Here is a 21097-nt window from a genome sequence, read left to right on the forward strand (position 1 = left end):
CGCGACCCTTCCCAGGATATGTGTGTATAGATAATGGATAGATGGATGGACACTGACTGATGGAATATGTAAGATGGCGACACTGACTGAGGATAGTTCACTTTCTAGGATTATTTTTATTCAAGACGGTTTTTGTTTGTGATGACAGATATTAGGTTTCTGATGTCAACATTCTGCCTCCGGAGGTTGCACATATGATTATTACCTGATTACTCATTTAAAAAAATGTTTAATATTATTTTTGGTCAGAACTATTTCCTGTGGCACATGCAAGCTGAGACCACTCTTTGCTAAAGGAAGAAAAACCAGCACAATATGAAAAGTCATATTTTTATCTAATTAATCTGTCAAATTAATCTGTTCTTATGCCTTTGGAAACTAGGGCTGGGTGATGTAGTGCATGCACTGCTGGGTGATGTAGTGCATGCACTTATGGGTGATGCAGTGCATGTACTGCTGGGTGATGTAGTGCATGATCTGCTGGGTGATGTAGTGCATGCACTGCTGGGTGATGTAGTGTATGTACTGCTGGGTGATGTAGTGCATGCACTGCTGGGTGATGCAGTGCATGTACTGCTGGGTGATGTAGTGCATGCACTGCTGGGTGATGCAGTGCATGTACTGCTGGGTGATGTAGTGCATGTACTGCTGGGTGATGGAACAGTGATCTCGTGATGTGCCTTTCCGTTTTTTCTGTTTAATCATACCTTATTCAGTGGTAAACATCAAATTTAAGATGCCACGTGAAACTGATAAACACTGTTGCTAAGCAGCTAACTTACCAGCACACAGTCTAATCAGCACTCAGTCTAATCAGCACACAGTCTAATCAGCACTCAGTCTAATCAGCACACAGTCTAATCAGCACTCAGTCTAATCAGCACACAGTCTAATCAGCACTCAGTCTAATCAGCACACAGTCTAATCAGCACTCAGTCTAATCAGCACACAGTCTAATCAGCACACAGTCTTACCAGTCATGCTCAGACCTAAGTTAGGGGAACCTTCATGTGTAACACTTATTTCCTTGGAAACTAGGAGACACATCCTTTGACCAGTTAATGGGGTCAATTTCCTGGGATGCAGTCTAGCATCTGTTATAAAGGAGACTGCAGTCTAGCATCGGTTATATAATAGGTGATCAGATAGAGGATCATTAAAAATACAGGACCATGCCAATATAACATGCAAGGCCCTTCAAATCACAACCAGAGCAAATAAATTCACAAAGGTTTAAGATGCTATATAAGACACTACTACAGTTGTTCTTTTATAGTTTATGTACATCCAGTTTTTCACACTCAATGTTTTTTTTTAGCTGTACTATGAAATGCAACCTGCACACTACTGCAGAATGAAGCATTGAATTAATGGCATCATCCTTTTATAATGATTCTGCTAAAGTGCAGATTGCAAGTTCACTGTTGTGTAATGCGCAGGTTGCAGGTCAATGCACAACTTTATCAGTTTGCACACCTAGACACTCCAGGGCTACAGCCAAGGTGTGTGAGTTACACAAACAGTCACTTTTCTTAGTGACAGCATTTGAAAGGTCTACAGTTGTCTTTTTCAGAAAAACATAATTAGTCTCTATGGCAAGAAATGTAAAGGGAACATCAAGTGAAAAACAGGCAAATTAATGGAAAATAAAAAATATGGATCTTTTCGGTTCTCGTTTGACCCTGGCTTTGGTTATAAAGGAGTGACTGGGTTATGGGATGTGTTTGGATTGGGGTGTTTTGGCTGGGATGTGGGTTGTGGGGGTGTGTTTGGGTTATGGGGGTAGATCTTAGTTACATGGGTGGGTTCGGTTTATGAGGGTGCGTTTGAGTTTGGGTGTGTGTCTTTGGGTTGTGGGGTGTGTTTGAGTTTGGGGGTGGGTTAAGTTTGTGGAGATGTGTTTGGTTTGTGGGGTGTGTTTGGGTTACGTAAGCTATGTTTGGTTTTTGTGGGTGTGTTTGGGTTTGGGTGTGTGTGTTAGGGTTGGAGGGGTGTTTGGGTTTGGGGGTGGGTTAGGTTTGTGTGGGTGTGTTTGGGTTGGGGGATGTGTTTTGGTTGGGGTATGTGTTTGCGTTTGGGGGTGGGTTATGGAGGTATATGTGGGTTGTGAGGGTGTCTGTGGGTTGTGGGGGTTAGGGTTAGGGTTTGGGGGTGGGTTATGGAGGTATATGTGGGTTGTGAGGGTTAGGGTTTGGGGTGAGTTATGGGGGTGTCTGTGGGTTGTGGGGGTTAGGATTTGGGGTGGGTTATGGAGGTATATGTGGGTTGTGGGGGTTAGGGTTTGGGCGTGTCTGTGGGCCGTGGGGGTTAGGGTTTGGGGGTATGTGTTAGGGTTGGGGGGTGTTTGGTTTTGGGGTTGGGTTATGGGGGTGTCTGTGGGTTGTGGGGATTAGGGTTTTGGGGTGGGTTATGGGGGTGTCTGTGGGTTGTGGGGCTTAGGGTTTGGGGGTGTGTTTTGGTTGGGAGATGTGTTTGGGTTTGGGGGTGGGTTAGATATGTGTGGGTGTGTTTGGGTTTGGGGGTGTGTTTTAGGGTTGGGGGTGTTTGGGTTTGGGTTATGGGGGTGTCTGTGGGTTGTGGGGGCAGGGTGGCCCTGCTTTGTGGAAGTCGGCCCAGTACAGAAGCAGCTGGTGAGGCTTCATCCCAGTAACTGAGACGATGTTGGTGTAATGGCAGCGGCTGTAGGGGAGGGGCCACAGGTGGAACAGCCCCGGGTCCGGCAGGGGTGTGGGTTCCAGTCCCAGGTGCTCCAGGCACATGCCCAGGTATACGTCCTCCAGGTAGATGGGTTTCACCACTCTGGAAGCTTCCAGAATTTTTCCAGGAAGGTCCATGGAAAAGGCGTAGGCATTCCCCGAGATGTACAGTGGGTATGTGGGGTTGGGGTACACTTCTGGGGGCATGTACCATCTGGAGCCCTTGTCGCGGCGGACCACACCACCGGTGATAATGGCGCCGGTGATGTAGTTATGTTTGGGCCGGGAGGCATGTGGGTCCAGAAGGCGGATAAGGAGCTTCACATTGAGGAACATGTCTGTGTCTACCTTGGCGGCATAGGCTGCATTTGGGCAGTGGGCCACCAGCCACTCCATCATCAGCATGGTCTTGATGGTCAGGTTGCGGTAGCTGTCCAGGAAGTCACCCTGCAGCAGGTCGTGGTGCTCAGAGCTCTCTCGGAAAAGCTCCTCTTGGAGCCCCGTCCTGTCCGCTAGCCCCAGAATGAAGAGCCGGCGGATGGTCACACCCGACACCAGGCTCTGGTTCCCCCAGGTAGCGCGGACTGCATCCCGTGCTTCTCTGTTCCAGGGTGCCACCGGCACCATCAGCACCAGGAAGGGGTCCAGGCCCTGGCACTTATCTGGCTGGTCCAGGATAAAGTGATACAGGTGAGGGTATACAACCTCAAACGGGCCTGGCGGCTTCCAGGGTGTGGGCTGGGTGAGGTGGGGGACTGCACCCATCAAGGGTGTAATCGTGTTGGGTGTAGTGCGAGTGGTGTTGAGTGCAGTGCGGGTGGTGTTGGGTGTAGCACGGGTGATGTTGGGTGTAGTGCGGGTGGTGTTGGGTGTAGCATGGGTGGTGTTGGGTGCAGTGCAGGTGGTGTTTGGTGTAGTGCGGGTGGTGTTGGGTGCTGTGTGGGTGGCGTTGGGTGTAGCACGGGTGGTGTTGGGTGCAGTGCGGGTGGTGTTGGGTGTAGTACAGGCAGTGTTGCTCCAGTAGCTGAAAGAGGAAGCAGAGGCCATGCCTTCACCCACCCTCCAGCACCACCAGGCCCTGCCCTGCACAGTGGCACTCCAGGGGTCTGAGCTGACATAGCTCATCAGCAGGAGCCCCACGCACAGCAGCATGCCACCCCCCAGCACACACTGTCGACAGCTCCGCCCCCTCCTGAGGAATGCAAAAACCACCTTTCTCAGTATACACCTTCTAATACCTCTCTCATATTTACCTTAACCCTCACAGGTGAGCCCAGATGGACCAGTCAACCAACAGCAGTTTGGTATATTCACTTCTGAGATTGTACAGCTAAGTAATGCTATTTTTACAGACCTTCTGAGACAGAATGAATGCTGCAGCCCAGAAGGGTTTATGGATTCAGTGTTCAGGGTTTGTATATTCATTTTAATGGTACATTAATATTATACAGTACGGTGTGATAATGTCACAAGTGCATGTCTGTTTTCTTACCTTTGCACCAGTGATTGTCTGGGCAACTTGCTGTCACACATCAGGAAGTCCCTGAAATTCTGTCTGAACATAATAGATGTGGTGAGTACAGATAGACCTCACAGTGGGTATGTTTATATGCTCACTCATATCTGAGAGAAAGGGATAGATGTGATGAGTACAGACGGACCTCAAAGTGGGTACGTTTACATGCACACTCATATTCCCATCCATTCCCGCTTATCCTGAGCAGGGTCGCGGCGGGTGCTGGAGCCTATCCCAGCGTGCATTGGGCGTGAGGCAGGAATACACCCTAGACAGGTTGATTATCTATCGCAGGGCACACACACCATTCACTCACCATTCACAATGGACAAAATTCCGTTTAAGACATGGCTCATGAAAACAGAATCTTCTGACTAAATACCCCAAATAAGGCCTCATTGTAAATATGGCATATTATGATTAAGACATGTGACATATGCAGATATTTGTGTTATTGGAGCGCTATTTGGCCATGTATACAGCTTATTCAGCTTATTCCGAATATTCATCTCAATCGGGGTTTTGACGACAGTTAGAAACACATACGGCCTGAGGGTGCTGTTTACAGTCAGCCCTGCTGTTGCTAGGCTACCGATGGCATTTTAGATATGAGCTAGACAGCTAGCAGCTCGCAGGGCACATGTGTGGAAGGCCCTGCAGAAAAGACTCAGCACTTCTGGTTGATGGGAGAAACTATCCTACTTTTAAAAAATTTAGAACATAAATAAAGAGCTTAAGGGATGTAATGTTACACGCCCATTTTATGTTTAATTGGATTATGCACCTCTGCATGTAAACGGGAATAATAAAAGTATTAATTTCTCAGTAACCACATAAAGCATGAACACACCATAACACACTACACACCTCCAACATGGACCCACCATAACACACTACACACCTCCAACATGGACCCATCTTAACACACTACACACCTCCAACATGGACCCATCATAACACACTACACACCTCGAACATGGACCCATCTTAACACACTACACACCTCCAGCATGGACCCATCTTAACACACTACACACTTCCAACATGGACCCATCTTAACACACTACACACCTCCAACATGGACCCACCATAACACACTACACACCTCCAACATGGGCCCACCATAACACACTACACACCTCGAACATGGACCCATCTTAACACACTACACACCTCCAGCATGGACCCATCTTAACACACTACACACCTCCAACATGGACCCATCTTAACACACTACACACCTCCAACATGGACCCCTTAACACACTACACACCTCCAACATGGACCCATCTTAACACACTACACACCTCCAACATGGACCCACTAACACATACACACTCCAACATGGACCCATCTAACACAATACACACCTCCAACATGGACCCATCTTAACACACTACACACTCCAACATGGACCCATCTTAACACACTACACACTCCAACATGGACCCATCTAACACACTACACACCTCCAACATGGCCCACTAACACACTACACACCTCACATGGACCCATCTTAACACACTACACACCTCCAACATGGACCCATCTTAACACACTACACACCTCCAACATGGACCCATCTTAACACACTACACACCTCCAGCATGGACCCATCTTAACACACTACACACCTCCAACATGGACCCATCTTAACACACTACACACCTCCAACATGGCCCACCATAACACCTACACACTCCAACATGGACCCATCTTAACACACTACACACCTCCAACATGGACCCACCATAACACACTACACACCTCCAACATGGGACCCATCTTTAACACACTACACACCTCCAACATGGACCCACCTAACACACTACACACCTCCAACATGGACCCATCTTAACACACTACACACCTCCAACATGGACCCATCTTAACACACTACACACCTCAGCATGGACCCATCTTAACACACTACACACTCGAACATGGACCCATCTTAACACACTACACACCTCCACATGGACCCCCATAACACACTACACACCTCCGAACATGGACCCATCTTAACACACTACACACCTCCAACATGGACCCACTCTTAACACACTACACACCTCCAGCATGGACCCACCATAACACACTACACACCTCCAACATGGACCCATCTTAACACACTACACACCTCCAACATGGACCCACCATAACACACTACACACCTCCAACATGGACCCATCTAACACACTACACACCTCCAACATGGACCCCATAACACACTACACACCTCCAACATGGACCCATCTTAACACATACACACCTCCACATGGACCATCTTAACACACACACCTCCAACATGGACCCATCTTAACACACTACACACCTCCAACATGGACCCATCTTAACACACTACACACCTCCAACATGGACCCACCATAACACACTACACACCTCCAACATGGACCCATCTTAACACACTACACACCTCCAACATGGACCCATCTTAACACACTACACACCTCCAGCATGGACCCATCTTAACACACTACACACTTCCAACATGGACCCATCTTAACACACTACACACCTCCAACATGGACCCACCATAACACACTACACACCTCCAACATGGACCCATCTTAACACACTACACACCTCCAACATGGACCCACCATAACACACTACACACCTCTAACATGGACCCACCATAACACACTACACACCTCCAACATGGGCCCACCATAACACACTACACACCTCTAACATGGACCCACCATAACACACTACACACCTCCAACATGGACCCATCTTAACACAATACACACCTCCAGCATGGACCCATCTTAACACACTACACACTTCCAACATGGACCCATCTTAACACACTACACACCTCCAACATGGACCCACCATAACACACTACACACCTCCAACATGGGCCCACCATAACACACTACACATCTCCAACATGGACCCATCTTAACACACTACACACCTCCAACATGGACCCATCTTAACACACTACACACCTCCAACATGGACCCACCATAACACACTACACAACTCCAACATGGACCCATCTTAACACACTACACACCTCCAGCATGGACCCATCTTAACACACTCCACGTCTTCTACACATCCTCTGTAAACCCAGTGATTATACAGTTTAGGCCAAAAGTTTACATACAACTAGACTAAAGATACAAAGATTCAAACTCAGTTTTTCACAACTCCGCACATTTCATGTTAGCATACATTTATTTTGGCAAGTCAATTAGGGCATCTACTTTGTTCACATCAGAGGTAATTTTAAAACAATCGATTAGAGACAGATTTATTTCAGCTTTAATTCACTATATCAGAATTCCCTCCTGAATGTGGGAGGTAAGATTTTCTTTAGTATAGTGGCGCAGAGGCTAGCAAACTATTTAGAAAGGACTAGTTTACTAGATATCACAGTGCAGAAAGCAGGAATCTCAGGTTTTGCAGGGTGCATAGAACACAGTTGCATGATTTGTCACCAGATTCAGACAGCCAAGATAGAGAAAAGAGATTTACATGTGGTATTTTTAGACCTGGCAATTGCGTTTCGTTTGGTACCGCATAGCCTTATTTGGAGTGCTTTTGATTTCTTTAGAGTGCCAGGGGTGATTGTAAACTTGGTGAAAGCATACTTCCAAGATATTAGAATGTGTTTTAGTACTACAGATTTTACAACAGCATGGCAGAGACTAGAGACAGGCATCATGGCAGGGTTTACCATTTTCCCACTAGCATTCACAATGGCGATGAAAGTAATTATTAGAGGATCAACGTGGGTGATAGGTGGGGAGAGACGCATCCTACCAATTAGGGCTTACATGGATGACATGACACTGGGGACCATGACAGTGCCTTGTACAAAAAGGTTACTAGAGAAGTTCAATGAGAATCTCAAATGGGCTAGGATGAAGATTAAGTCTAATAAGTCAAGAAGCATTTCATTGACCAGAGGGAAGGTAATAGAGACAAAGTTTTACGTAGATGAGGAAGAAATTCCATCTATAAGGGGCAAACCAGTGAAAAGTTTGGGTAGGTGGTATAATGGGAAATTGAATGACAGTGAACAGAACAGAACAACTTAGTAAAGACGTTTCAGAGGGGATAGGAAGGATAGAGAAGTCAGGGCTTCCAGGCAAGGTAAAGTTATGGTGTTTGCAGTTTGGTTTATTCCCTAAGTTGATGTGGCCATTGTCAGTATATGAAGTGACAATATCAAAGGTGGAAAGGCTTGAGAGGTTAGTTAATTCGTATATTAGGAAATGGCTAGGAGTTCCTCAGTGTATTAGTAGTGTGGCATTGTATGGGAAAGGCATTCTCCAGCTCCAGTAACTAGTCTAACAGAGGAGTTTAAGTGTACGAAGGTGAGAACAGAGTTGTTGCTATCAGGGAGCAAAGATACAGCAGTTAGTAACTTGGTCCCAAATCCAACTAGAGGGAGGAAATGGAACCCAAGACAGGCAGTACAGGAAGCAAAGGCAGCTCTTAGGCATACAGACACTGTTGGTAAGGTGCAACAGGGCAGGGGGGGCTTAGGGCTCAGCTCAGGGAAACCGGTATGGTGCAAAGCAGGTCCCACAGAAAGGAGGAAGCTGGTAGTAGAGCAGGTACGTCGACAAGAGGAAGTAATGAGGCGTACAAAGGCTGTGGCCCAGGCTAAGCAGGGACAGTGGATGAACTGGGAAAGTGTAGAGAAGAGGAAGCTTAGCTGGAGGGACCTGTGGAGTATGGAGGAATATCGTATAAAATTCCTGATAGGGGCTACTTATGATGTGCTGCCATCACCACAGTGGGTAGATGGGGACCTGTCGTGTCCACTGTGTTCAGTGACAGCAACTTTGAGGCATATTCTGTCAGGCTGTAAGACTAGTCTTTCTCAAGGTCGGTATACATGGCGACATAACCAGGTTTTGAAAAGCTTAGCAGCAGCAATTGAAAGCAGAAGAGTACAGGTGAATTCAGGATGTAATCGGGTAGAGAGTGCAGCCATTCATTGTGTCCGTGAGGGAGAGTAAGGTAGAGGAGGCAGGGTTTTAGGCAGGCAGGAGTCAGGCCACCTAAAAGGAGATAATGATTGGGAGATGCAGGTAGATTTGGGAGGAAAACTCGTTGTTCCACGAGAGATAGTTAACATTAACTTGAGGCCTGACCTAGTGCTATGGTCTGCGAGTCAGCGGATAGTTTATTTCATAGAATTGACGGTGCCCTGGGAGGATTCAGTGGAGGAGGCTTATGAAAGGAAAAAGCTTAGATATGCAGATTTGGCAGCAGAAACTGAACAGCGAGGATGGAAAACTAGGGTTTGTCCGGTAGAAGTGGGATGCAGAGGGTTTATAGCTCGATCGACTATATCATTATTGGGAGAGCTGGGGATTTGTGGAAGGAGTTTGCGAAAGGCGGTAAATGAGATGTCGGAAGAAGCATTGAAAGAAAGTCAGTGGATTTGGTTGAGGACAAATAATGTCAGCTGGGGGCCAAAGTAAACAAAGGGTAAGAGTATTCCTTTTCTTCCCACACACAGTACATGTTACACATACCCACATACACACATGCACACACACAGTACATGTTACACATACCCACATGCACACACACAGTACATGTTTTACATACATACACACACACACACACGCACACAGTACATGTTACACATATCCACATACACACACGCACACACAGTACATGTTTTACATACACACATACACACACACACACACAGTAAATGTTACATACACGCAGTACATGTTATGCACTTGCCTGTTGCGTTGTCCTTGGCGGGTGTTTAGAGGTGGTGTAGTTTCCAATGTGCTGCTTGCTCTGCTGTGGATGTTTCTCTCAAAGCTGCAGCTGGCCCATAATGCACCAGGCACTCAGAACTTCCAGTCACAGCCTCTTCTTCAGGTGCCTTATGCAGATGCTCCTCTTCTATCTTTCCTGGGCAGTGCTGATGGGTAAGCGGGTGTCAGCGGGTGTATTTGAGCTCAGTATCCCCAGGCTTTTTACAGCAGTCTCAGTGCTGGCTGGAATCTGAAACAAGCTTAGCTTGGCCGTTAAACCTGCCACTAACTCAGGCAGGGAAGAGTGTGTGCAACCAGTGAAAATATGAAGCACGGCACACACGCGTTATTCAATGCATAAGTATGCGTTTCCTCACAAATAAAGCAAGCTCGTTTGCCTTTCCCTGGACACCCCTCCCTCTACTCCCACAAAACAAATATTAGCAGAGCAAATCAGTTCGTGTCAAACATTCAACAGTTCAATGTCAAAAATAAACCAACATTCAACAAAATCCTTTACACAAACAAGGAATTCCCATTGTAGCCATATCCCGCCTGTGGCACTTCCACACAAGCAATGTGGATATTAAAGCAGGTCTTACAGACAGGTAGAGAGACAGCAGGTCTTACAGACAGGTAGAGAGGCAGCAGGCCTTACATACAGGTAGAGAGACAGCAGGACTTACAGACAGGTAGAGAGGTAGCAGGCCTTACAGACAGGTAGAGAGGTAGCAGGCCTTACAGACAGGTAGAGGGGTAGCAGGCCTTACAGACAGGTAGAGAGACAGCAGGACTTACAGACAGGTAGAGAGACAGCAGGACTTACAGACAGGTAGAGAGACAGCAGGACTTACAGACAGGTAGAGAGGCAGCAGGACTTACAGACAGGTAGAGAGGCAGCAGGACTTACAGACAGGTAGAGAGGTAGCAGGCCTTACAGACAGGTAGAGAGGCAGCAGACCTTACAGATAGGCAGAGAGGCAGCAGGACTTACAGACAGGTAGAGAGGCAGCAGGACTTACAGACAGGTAGAGAGGCAGCAGGACTTACAGACAGGTAGAGAGGCAGCAGGCCTTACAGACAGGTAGAGAGGCAGCAGGACTTCCAGACAGGTAGAGAGGCAGCAGGCCTTACAGACAGGTAGCAGGTCAGGACAGTGGCCAAGAAAGTGGGCCTGTCTCTCAGATTGCAGGTTCCAGGTTGGCTGCTGTGGTTTTGCCTTAAATGCATGCCATGCAGGATTATTACCTTGAAAATATAATAGAATATCCATGCTAAGGACTGACAATCTGTCTTTATACACTTTTAATGAATTTGTTCACCTTTACCTGTATTTGTTATTCTAAAATGTGTTTGGGACGTTTTGGGGCGTGGCACTCTTTTCTGTGTGGAGGCGGTGGTGGGTGTGGCTACTGGGCCTGTGGTTTGGGATCAGCGGAGTGTTTGTTGAGAGCTAGCTAGCCACTGCAATTCCCTAGATACAGTGAAGCAAAAAGAGAAGCCAACACGGGCAGCATTCAAGCTGATGTTTGCCAAGGGCTGTTGGACCTGTAAGTAATATTACCTCTACTTATCCAACTAGGTTTGCTAGACATACGGTTGTTGACAGAAATGTCTGCTTTTCTAGTTATTTGCACATGTCTGGTTTGTGTTCGGTCCGAGTAACAGCGAGGCATGGCTGAGGTTGAGTGACAGGCTTAGGTTGAATGACAGGCTGAGGGAAATTGCAGGGAGGTGTGGCTGAGGTTGAGTGACAGGCTTGGGTTGAATGACAGGCTGAAGGAAATTGCAAGGAGGCATGGCTAAGGTTGAGTGACAGGCTGATGTTGAGTGACAGGCTGAAGGAAATTGCAGGGAGGCGTGGCTGAGGTTGACTGACAGGCTGAGGGAAATTTCAGGGAGGCATGGCTGAGGTTGAATGACAGGCTGAGGTTGAGTGACAGGCAGAGGTTAAGTGGCTGTAATTCTTTCCATCCCCTGTCTTTCAGCACAGAATGGAACATCAGCTCCCTCCAGAACGTTCTTTTAGACCTTCTACATTGTTGTATGGTGTGTGTATGTGTGTGTGCAATACAACATATGTGTTTGTTTGCATGTATGTGAGAGAGACAAAGAGAGTGAGAGAGACTAGATAAAGAGGAGAAAATGTGTGTGTCTGGGTGTCAAAATTGTGTGATTCTGTAGAAAACACTCATTGCGCAGATAGCGTGATTTTATAAAATACAGTAATTCTGTAGAGATTGTGTGATTTTATAAAATACAGTAATTCTGTAGAGATTGTGCGATTTTATAAAATACAGTCATTTTTTAGAGATTGTGTGATTTTGCAGAATACAGTTTGCAGAGATTGTGCAGTGAGGGTGGGGTCTTTCTGTGTGTGTGTGCTGTTGCCATGGGTGCTGCTGCGATGTGCACAGGTGGGTACTGTTCTCTGTTCTTTTCTCCTTGCTCTTCCTGTGCTGTGAACATATACACCAACAAACTAGGATTGTAAAATTTGAAATTATTAAAGTGTGCTGTAAAATATAGTTCCAACAGTCAACCTGACTGCAGTTTCAAATAAAAATTTTGTCTTAGAATTATTTGTACAGCCACCACACAACTTTTTGTCGTTTTTATAATCTTGATAATCCATTGACTGTTAATACTAACTATATTTAAAATGTTGTTTTCTAACTGTTTAATACCATGTAAGGTGACCTTGAATGTTCAAAAAGGCACCTGATAAATAAAACGCATTATTTTTACTGTATGGAGTTCAACGGATTGTTTTCCCCCACCGTGGAGGCGTCATATTTATGCACTGTGATCATAGGTGACCCCGCCCCTTTCCTGTTGACTGACAGCCCGAATCGTTTGAAATAAATACGCGTTGAAATACAAATGGAATAAATAACCCAGGAAATTAATAAAAGAGCCGAAATACAAAGTGTCCTTCAGAAATAAAAAATGTCATGAAATAAATGAGACAAAATAATTAAGACATATTTATCTCATTGCTTATTTGTTTATCAAATTTGGTCTTCCATAATGAAGCGCTGCAAATGTTACAGAGTCCCCTTGTGGTCATATGCCGTATTTCCTATGGCAGCACTTTGGAAGACCGGGGAAAGACACTTTGCCTGATAAAAATGTTTTCAATTGAACGTATCAAAAACATGTCAACGTGCAAAAGGCCTACTGGCAACTTTATATATGCAAGCCAGGTACTGGCAAATAATTTCTCACTCATCACACATTTCAAAATGACAGCCTGAAATTCAGCGACAGTGACATGGAATGATAATTGTCAATGGCTTACACATGATCAAATACCATTCGCTAAGTCAAAACACCCAGACAAAAATGGATCAGGCTGGCAAGAAGAAAAACAGTCCCTGTCAGCTCGAGCGGAAGGTGAACAGAGTTAGAATACGCATATCCAATATCCCACAGCTGCGGGTGCTGGGCCGTTGCCGTTTAATTACAGCAATCAAATCCGTCTACGTTGACCCAAACGGGAATTCCTCAGGATGTCAAAAAGCGACACCCATTCTCCCAGCCCAACATCCAGAAGAGTGGCAGCAGTTTTCGCCAATGGTTGAAGTGTTTTTGCTTGACAGGAGGCGGACCTCTAAGCTCTTGCGGAGGTCGGGAGTCGCCTGACCGGATGGTAGAAGTTTTGTGTAGCGACTGGAGTTTTATTTCTCGTATTGAGTCTACTAGTGCCTTTCGTTGCAATCTTTAACGATAGTTTCCTTATATTTCTGGATGTTCGATTATTCTATTGAGAACTATTAAACAAAACAAACAGAAGTAGAGACTGCTTCCAAACAAAAGTGGACCAAGTATCTATCCATTCCCAGTTTACGAATCCAAAGTAAAACCAAACCTAGCGGTAAACAGCTATGGGGAACCGGGGGATGGAGGACTTGATTCCCCTCATCAATAAATTGCAAGACGCCTTCAGTTCCATCGGACAGAGCTGTAACTTGGACCTACCGCAAATCGCTGTGGTTGGAGGGCAGAGCGCCGGGAAAAGCTCAGTCTTGGAAAATTTCGTCGGGAGGTACCCCAACATCAGTTTTATTATGCATTGTCTTAAGAAGCATATGTAACGTTATAAGCGAACAATATCATTGGACAGCCTGCGTAATTCATTGGCATATTTTTTGCTTGTGAGTTTGTCTGTCTGTGCTCTCGTTTTAAGTGACTACTTTTCCGTGCTGGAACGGTACCATTTTTCAACAAGAGTTGCGCTTTTGCCGTAGTGGAGGCGCTCAGGAAGGAAGTGTACGGCGTACAGCAGGGAAAAAGTAAGGGAACTGTCGTATTTTGCGGCTGTTGCGTGGCGCGCCGAAAAACTACGGAAACTGGAACAAGGAGAAAATAGGCGGAGAGTTGTGGAATTTAGTTAGGAAACACGGGAACCATGTTGTGATATTAAAATAAAGTTTGAATTGTCCGGGGCATTGGTGGTATAGTGGTAGAGCTCCCGTCTGCTACGCCGGCGGCGCGGGTTCGTATCCTGGCCAATGTCCCCCTGGCGATGCGCAAGCCAGTGCATTCGTAGTGCCGGTCCCAAGCCCGGATAAATGGGAGGGTTGCGTCAGGAAGGGCATCCGGCGTAAAACATATGCCAAATCAAATATGCGGATCAGGATGATCCGCTGCGGCGACCACGAACGGGAACAGCCGAAAGAAAGGGGGGGAAAAGTTTGAATTGTCCGTTGAATGTTTCGTTGAAATAGCGATTGCAGACGTTTGCACGTGGACTCGATTTATTTTCGTCGCGTAGCTGGCTGGTAAGAGAGAGTGTCAGACGCAGTTATATCAATTGTGATATCAAATGTTGCCCTGTTTTATGTATGATAGTTGTTCAGACAACCTAGTAACTTAACAGATCCACAAGCCTTTTCAGAATAGCCCAGGTATAGAAAATTACACAGCGAATGTTCAATTCTAAGGTGGAACGTTCACCTGAGTATGGAAGTTAACTGTTACTTTGAGCACAAGTGCTCTTATAGAAATCCACTTAAGTGAAACCGACTGAAAATATAGTTTAATAACGGATTCGCTCTTAGCATATTAAAACATTTTGCGAATTCTCCGGCTAATGCTACGATATATCGTCATTAACTGTTGAATGATCTGGAGATGAGGATTGCTGTAAGTCAGGTGTCCTCGCGGACAGGTGTGGTCACGTGACGGCCTTTGCCCTGCAAGCAGCGCACATAACATAATATAATGACGAGAACAGGCCGTTCAGCCCAACAGTGCTCTCCATTTCCCTAACTAAATTAGTGCTCTGATTTCCTACAGACTATATAGTATCTAACACTGTATCAAGCCTAGTCTTGAAAACAGCTAAAGTTTCTACTTCTACTACGTGACCTGGCAGGCTATTCCACAATGTCATTGAAATTGCAGTGTGTCTTGCAGGCCCATGCTGTGTTCTATGTTTTTTTTAAGTTGGTGTTTCATAATTACAGTAATGAAAACTAATATTTGCTGTAATGTATTAATCAAAAGCAGGGTCAAACCTGTAACGACTAGGTTATAAACAACGATGTCAATGAAGCTAAACACAGAGATTTCACATAATAACGATTATCAATGCTATGCACTTAACTCATAAGTGAAACAATCTTATGAAAATCATTTTCAATTTTTCAATCAATTTTTTAGTTATATATTCAACCACGTGTCTCTTAAGAGAGACATTTAAAATCATATCAAATCAATTTTATGTGTACAGTGATTTTTTTTACAGAGAACGGTCACAAAGACCCTTTACAGAGTAGCAGAAAAAGAGAAAGAAACAGAAAAATAAAGCAAAAGCCAGGCCTGAATGCCCAAATGGTAAAAAAGCACAAGCACATGAGGTAAAAAAATAAATTAAAAAAAGAACAACTCCAAGTAGGGAGAACAGCCCTCAAATGGTGATGAGAAAAAAAACTCCCCATATTGAGGGGGTGCCTGTCCTCCACTGGCTGGTCTGCAGCAGGTTACAGGTGCATTTCTTTTAAATGGTAAATGGTAAATGGACTGCATTTATATAGCGCTTTTATCCAAAGCGCTTTACAATTGATGCCTCTCATTCGCCTTTTAACTGTAGGACTGTGACTAGGTGCTGTTTCTGACTGTAGGACTGTGACTAGGTGCTGTTTCTGACTGTAGGACTGTGACTAGTTGCTGTTTTTGACTGAGGACTGCGACTAGGTGCTGTTTTTGACTGTAGGACTGTGGCTAGGTGCTGTTTTTGACTGTAAGACTGTGACTAGGTGCAGTTTTGACTTTAGGACTGTGACTAGTTGCTGTTTTTGACTGTAGGACTGTGCCTAGTGGCTGTTTTGACTGTAGGACTGTGACTAGGTGCTGTTTTTGACTGTAGGACTGCGACTAGGTGCTGTTTTTGACTGTAGGGCTGGAACTAGTGGCAGTTTTTGACTGTAGGACTGTTACTAGGTGCTGTTTTCGACTGTAGGACTGCGACTAGGTGCTGTTTTCGACTGTAGGACTGCGACTAGGTGCTGTTTTTGACTGTAGGCTGTAACTAGGTGCTGTTTTTGACTGTAGGACTGTGGCTAGGTGCTGTTTTTGACTGTAGGACTGTGACTAGGTGCTGTTTTTGACTGTAGGGCTGTGATTAGGTGCTGTTTTTGACTGTATGACTGTGACTAGGTGCTGTTTTTGACTGTAGGGCTGTAACTAGTGGTTGTTTTTGACTGTAGGACTGTGACTAGGTGCTGTTTTTGACTGTAGGACTGTGGCTAGGTGCTGTTTTTGACTGTAGGGCTGTGGCTAGGTGCTGTTTTTGACTGTAGGACTGTGACTAGGTGCTGTTTTTGGCTGTAGGACTGTGACTAGGTGCTGTTTTTGACTGTAGGACTGTGACTAGGTGCTGTTTTCGACTGTAGGACTGCGACTAGGTGCTGTTTTTGACTAGGGCTGTAACTAGTGGCTGTTTTTGACTGTTGGACTGTGACTGGGTGCTGTTTTTGACTGTAGGACTGCGACTAGGTGCTGTTTTTGACTGTAGGACTGTGACTAGGTGCTGTTTTCGACTGTAGGACTGTGACTAGGTGCTGTTTTTACTATGTTCTTGTGTTGCAGTACTCTGTGGTAGAAACCTTGAGCAATATGGTCTGAGGCATGGTGGTGTCGGGGGCACCACCCTGAGCATATGTGGTAGCTGCTGCTCTGGGGAAACATTCCTTGTGCCACCCCTGGGTAGTTCCCCTGTCCTGTTTCAGCATGTAGTCGTCTAGCTCTTTAGTGCAAATCCCAGCCCGATAACAAACAGGTTTAACTGTGCTTCAGCCCTGTGGGTGTCTGCTTGGATATTGGCTAATGAGGAGGAATACATTGCCCTCCAAAAGTATGGGAGCGGGAGTGTGAAATTTGTTATGTTTGCTATATGACTGAGGCATTTGGATTTGAGATGAAAAGATGAGTTTGAGACGTATGATGTACAATCAGATTTTTTTAAAAACAAGCACAGTAGATTGGCATTTTGACACTTAATAAAAAATTGTCTGTACAATAGAATTAGAAATAGAATTTACTGTAGAAGCACAGGTGATTAGAGTGTAGAAGCACAGGTGTGTTTACTCTAGAAGCACAGGTGTGTTTACTCTAGAAGCACAGGTGAGTCTTTACTGTAGAAGTACAGGTGACTTTATTGTAGAAGCACAGGTGACTTTACTGTAGAAAGACAGGTGAGTTTACTCTAGAATCACAAGTGACTTTGCTGTAGAAAGACAGGTGAGTTTACTCTAGAATCACAGGTGACTTTGCTGTAGAAAGACAGGTGACTCTTTACTGTAGAAGCACAGATGTCTCTACTGTAGAAGCACAGTTGTGTCTTTGGCTGCCATGCACTCACAAATAATAATGAGCGAACCCCAATACTACACTGGATTCCAGGGTTTTTTTAAAATTTGTTTTAGAAGAGTTTAAGATTCTGTTGTTTTTTAATGCAAGACATGGACTAGCTCCTGTCTATACACAAAAGCTGGTTGTTCCAGAGTCCAAGCCGAAGGCCAATGTGCTGATTCTCTGGGCTCGGGTATCGTTTCTCCATCATTAATAATGAATACATTTGCTTCACATTCATTCATTTTGCAGTAAGTCATGTGACATGGCCACAGTGTTCAGTAACCCTCTTCACTTGCTGTTGTTCCTGTAGCCCTCTCTACTGTAACCCTAGCCCTCTCTACTGTAGCTGTGCTGTTACTGTAGCCCTCTCTACTGTAGCTGTGCTGCTGTTCCTGTAGCCCTCTCTACTGTAGCTGTGCTGCTGTTCCTGTAGCCCTCTCTACTGTAGCTGTGCTGCTGTTCCTGTAGCCCTCTCTACTGTAGCTGTGCTGCTGTTCCTGTAGCCCTCTCTACTGTAGCTGTGCTGCTGTTCCTGTAGCCCTCTCTACTGTAGCTGTGCTGTTCCTGTAGCCCTCTCTACTGTAGCTGTGCTGTTCCTGTAGCCCTCTTTACTGTAGCTGTGCTGTTCCTGTAGCCCTGTAGAGTGTGATTCTACTGGTATACCGCGTATACCTCCCACCCCTAGTGAGTGTGATTCTACTGGTATACCGCGTATACCTCCCACCCCTAGTGAGTGTGATTCTACTGGTATACCGTGTATACCTCCCACCCCTAGTGAGTGTGATTGTTTCAGTTTGATTCTGTTTTATTCTGTTTTTCAGGGATTTTCTTCCTCGAGGGTCAGGCATTGTCACCCGCAGGCCTCTTATCCTTCAACTGGTGCACAACAAAGCAGGTGTGTGTGTGTGTGTGTGTGTGTGTGTGTGTGTGTGTGTGTGTGTGTTTTGGTCTCTCTTATCGTCTCTCTCTCTCTGTAGAATATGCAGAGTTCCTGCACTGTAAGGGACGGAAGTTTGTGGATTTTGAGGAGGTGCGGATGGAGATTGAAGCAGAAACAGACAGAATCACAGGATCCAATAAGGGCATCTCCCCCATCCCCATCAACCTGAGAGTGTACTCTCCGCATGGTAACACACTGCCTGTAAATTACACACATTACATACACAGGTATTACCCTTAACCTGAGACTATATTCCCGTATTGGTAACATGGTTGCATGTGGTATGGGTGCTAATAACAGAAGTGTGTGTTGGGTAGACCTCAGTTTTACGCCCTGCTCTCTGTCAGTGCTGAACCTGACCCTGATTGACCTCCCGGGAATGACCAAGGTGGCGGTGGGGGACCAGCCCCTGGACATCGAGCACCAGATCAGAGACATGCTGCTGCAGTTCATCACTAAAGACAGCTGCCTGATTCTGGCTGTCACTCCTGCCAACACTGACCTGGCCAACTCCGACGCCCTGAAGATTGCAAAGGAGGTGGATCCACAAGGTAGGGCTCTGAGCAGCCAGGTAGAGCTCTGAGCAGCCAGGTAGAGCTTTGAGCAGCCAGGTATAGTTATGAGCAGCCACGTAGAGCTCCAAGCAGCCAGGTAGGGGTGCGAGCACTCAGGTAGAGCTCTGATCAGCCAAGTAGAGCTTTGAGCAGCCAGGTACATTACATTACATTACAGGCATTTAGCAGACGCTCTTATCCAGAGCGACGTGCAACAAGTGCATTAGTTCACGGTGCAGAGGTGCAAAAGAAATACACTAGAGTGAAGTAAGGATCGTAGTGCCAGAAGTGACCACATCGATCAGGTCTCCAACCCTGTAAAGTAACCTGTTCAGCAAACAACAATCCTACCAAGTACAAACTAGCACTGGAATCACATTTGCCTAATCAGACAAAAACAATCCTGCCAAATAAACTAACGTAATCGTATTATCCTAACTAGGTACATTGAGCTAAACTATAGGCTAGGGAGGGGTGGGGAGAGTTGCAGCCTGAAGAGATGAGTCTTTAGTCTGCGCTTGAAGGTAGTAAGATTCTCTGCTGTTCTGACCGCTACGGGGAGGTCATTCCACCAACGAGGGGCCAGGACAGACAGCAGACGGGAGCGGGAAGTACAGACGCGAAGAGGGGGAGGTGCCAAGCGTCCAGAGGTGGCAGAACGGAGAGGTCTGGCTGGTGTGTAGGGTCTGATGATTCTCTGGATGTACCCTGGTGCTGACCCCTTAGCTGCCTGGTATGCAAGCACCAAGGTCTTAAATTTGATGCGAGCCATAACAGGCAGCCAGTGGAGGTCAGTGAGCAGGGGGGTGACATGGGAATGTCTGGGGAGGTTGTAGACCAGACGCGCTGCAGCATTCTGGATGAGCTGCAGGGGTCTGATGGCGGATGCTGGCAGACCAGCCAGCAGCGAGTTGCAGTAGTCCAGGCGGGACAGGACCATCGCTTGGACCAGGAGCTGGGTTGCGTAGGTGGTGAGGAAGGGGGGGCAGAGCTCTGAGCAGCCAGGTAGAGCTCCAAGCAGCCAGGTAGAGTTATGAGCAGCTAGGTAGAGTTATGAGCAGCTAGGTAGAGCTCTGAGCAGCCAGATAGAGCTCTGAGCAGTCAGGTAGAGCTCTGAGCAGTCAGGTAGAGCTCTGAGAAGCCAGGTAGAGCTCTGAGCAGTCAAGTAGAGCTCTGAGCAGCCAGGTAGAGTTATGAGCAGCTAGGTAGAGCTCTGAGAAGCCAGGTAGAGCTCTGAGCAGTCAGGTAGCGCTCTGAGCAGCCAGGTAGAGCTCTGAGCAGTCAGGTAGCGCTCTGAGCAGCCAGGAAGAGCTTCGAGCAGCCAGGTAGAGCTCTGAGCAGCCAAGTAGAGCTCCGAGCAGCCAGACCTTCTAACCCCAGAGCGTACTCACACTGTGGGTATAGAGATGACCTCCTGACCCCAGGGCGTACTCACACTGTGAGTATAAAGATGACCTCCTGACCCCATAGCGTACTCACACTATGAGTATAGAGATGACCTCCTGACCCCAGGGCGTACTCACACTATGAATATAGAGATGACCTCCTGACCCCAGGGCGTGCTCACACTGTGAATATAGAGATGACCTTTTCACCTCCTGCCAGGTCTGCGTACCATCGGCGTGATCACCAAGCTGGACCTGATGGACGAGGGAACAGATGCCAGAGACATCCTGGAGAACAAACTGCTGCCGCTACGCAGGGGTAAACACTTACAGGCTCTTATACACACTTCTACACTACTGCTACACGGGTAAACA

At 46.3% G+C, this 21097-nt stretch overlaps 2 protein-coding genes across 7 annotated transcripts in view; one reads left to right on the forward strand and one right to left on the reverse strand.

Annotated features, from left to right (window-relative positions):
• Nucleotides 1-2358: 2358 nt before the first annotated feature.
• On the reverse strand, nt 2359-3985 carry LOC135249542 (beta-1,3-galactosyltransferase 1-like). Its single transcript, XM_064325153.1, has one exon. It carries the CDS (start codon nt 3846-3848, stop codon nt 2556-2558), a length of 1293 nt encoding a protein of 430 aa, XP_064181223.1. The 5' UTR covers nt 3849-3985; the 3' UTR covers nt 2359-2555.
• A 9612-nt stretch (nt 3986-13597) lies between these two features.
• The window catches only part of LOC135249132 (dynamin-2), a 31570-nt gene continuing 24070 nt past the window's right edge, over nt 13598-21097 (forward strand). For 4 of the 6 annotated variants that reach the window (XM_064324427.1, XM_064324429.1, XM_064324428.1 and 1 more), the window contains exons 1-5: nt 13598-14031; nt 18665-18738; nt 18821-18970; nt 19131-19334; nt 20943-21041. In XM_064324427.1, coding sequence (XP_064180497.1) covers nt 13871-14031; nt 18665-18738; nt 18821-18970; nt 19131-19334; nt 20943-21041 — 688 coding nt within the window. In that variant the 5' untranslated portion in view covers nt 13598-13870. Of the gene's footprint in view, nt 14032-14116; nt 14279-14495; nt 14768-18664; nt 18739-18820; nt 18971-19130; nt 19335-20942; nt 21042-21097 lie in introns of those variants that run through there. The other 2 variants (XM_064324431.1, XM_064324432.1) reach the window with 2 other exon arrangements.

This window comes from Anguilla rostrata, chromosome 2 (assembly GCF_018555375.3).
Source record: "Anguilla rostrata isolate EN2019 chromosome 2, ASM1855537v3, whole genome shotgun sequence".
NCBI classification, from domain to species: Eukaryota; Metazoa; Chordata; class Actinopteri; order Anguilliformes; family Anguillidae; genus Anguilla; species Anguilla rostrata.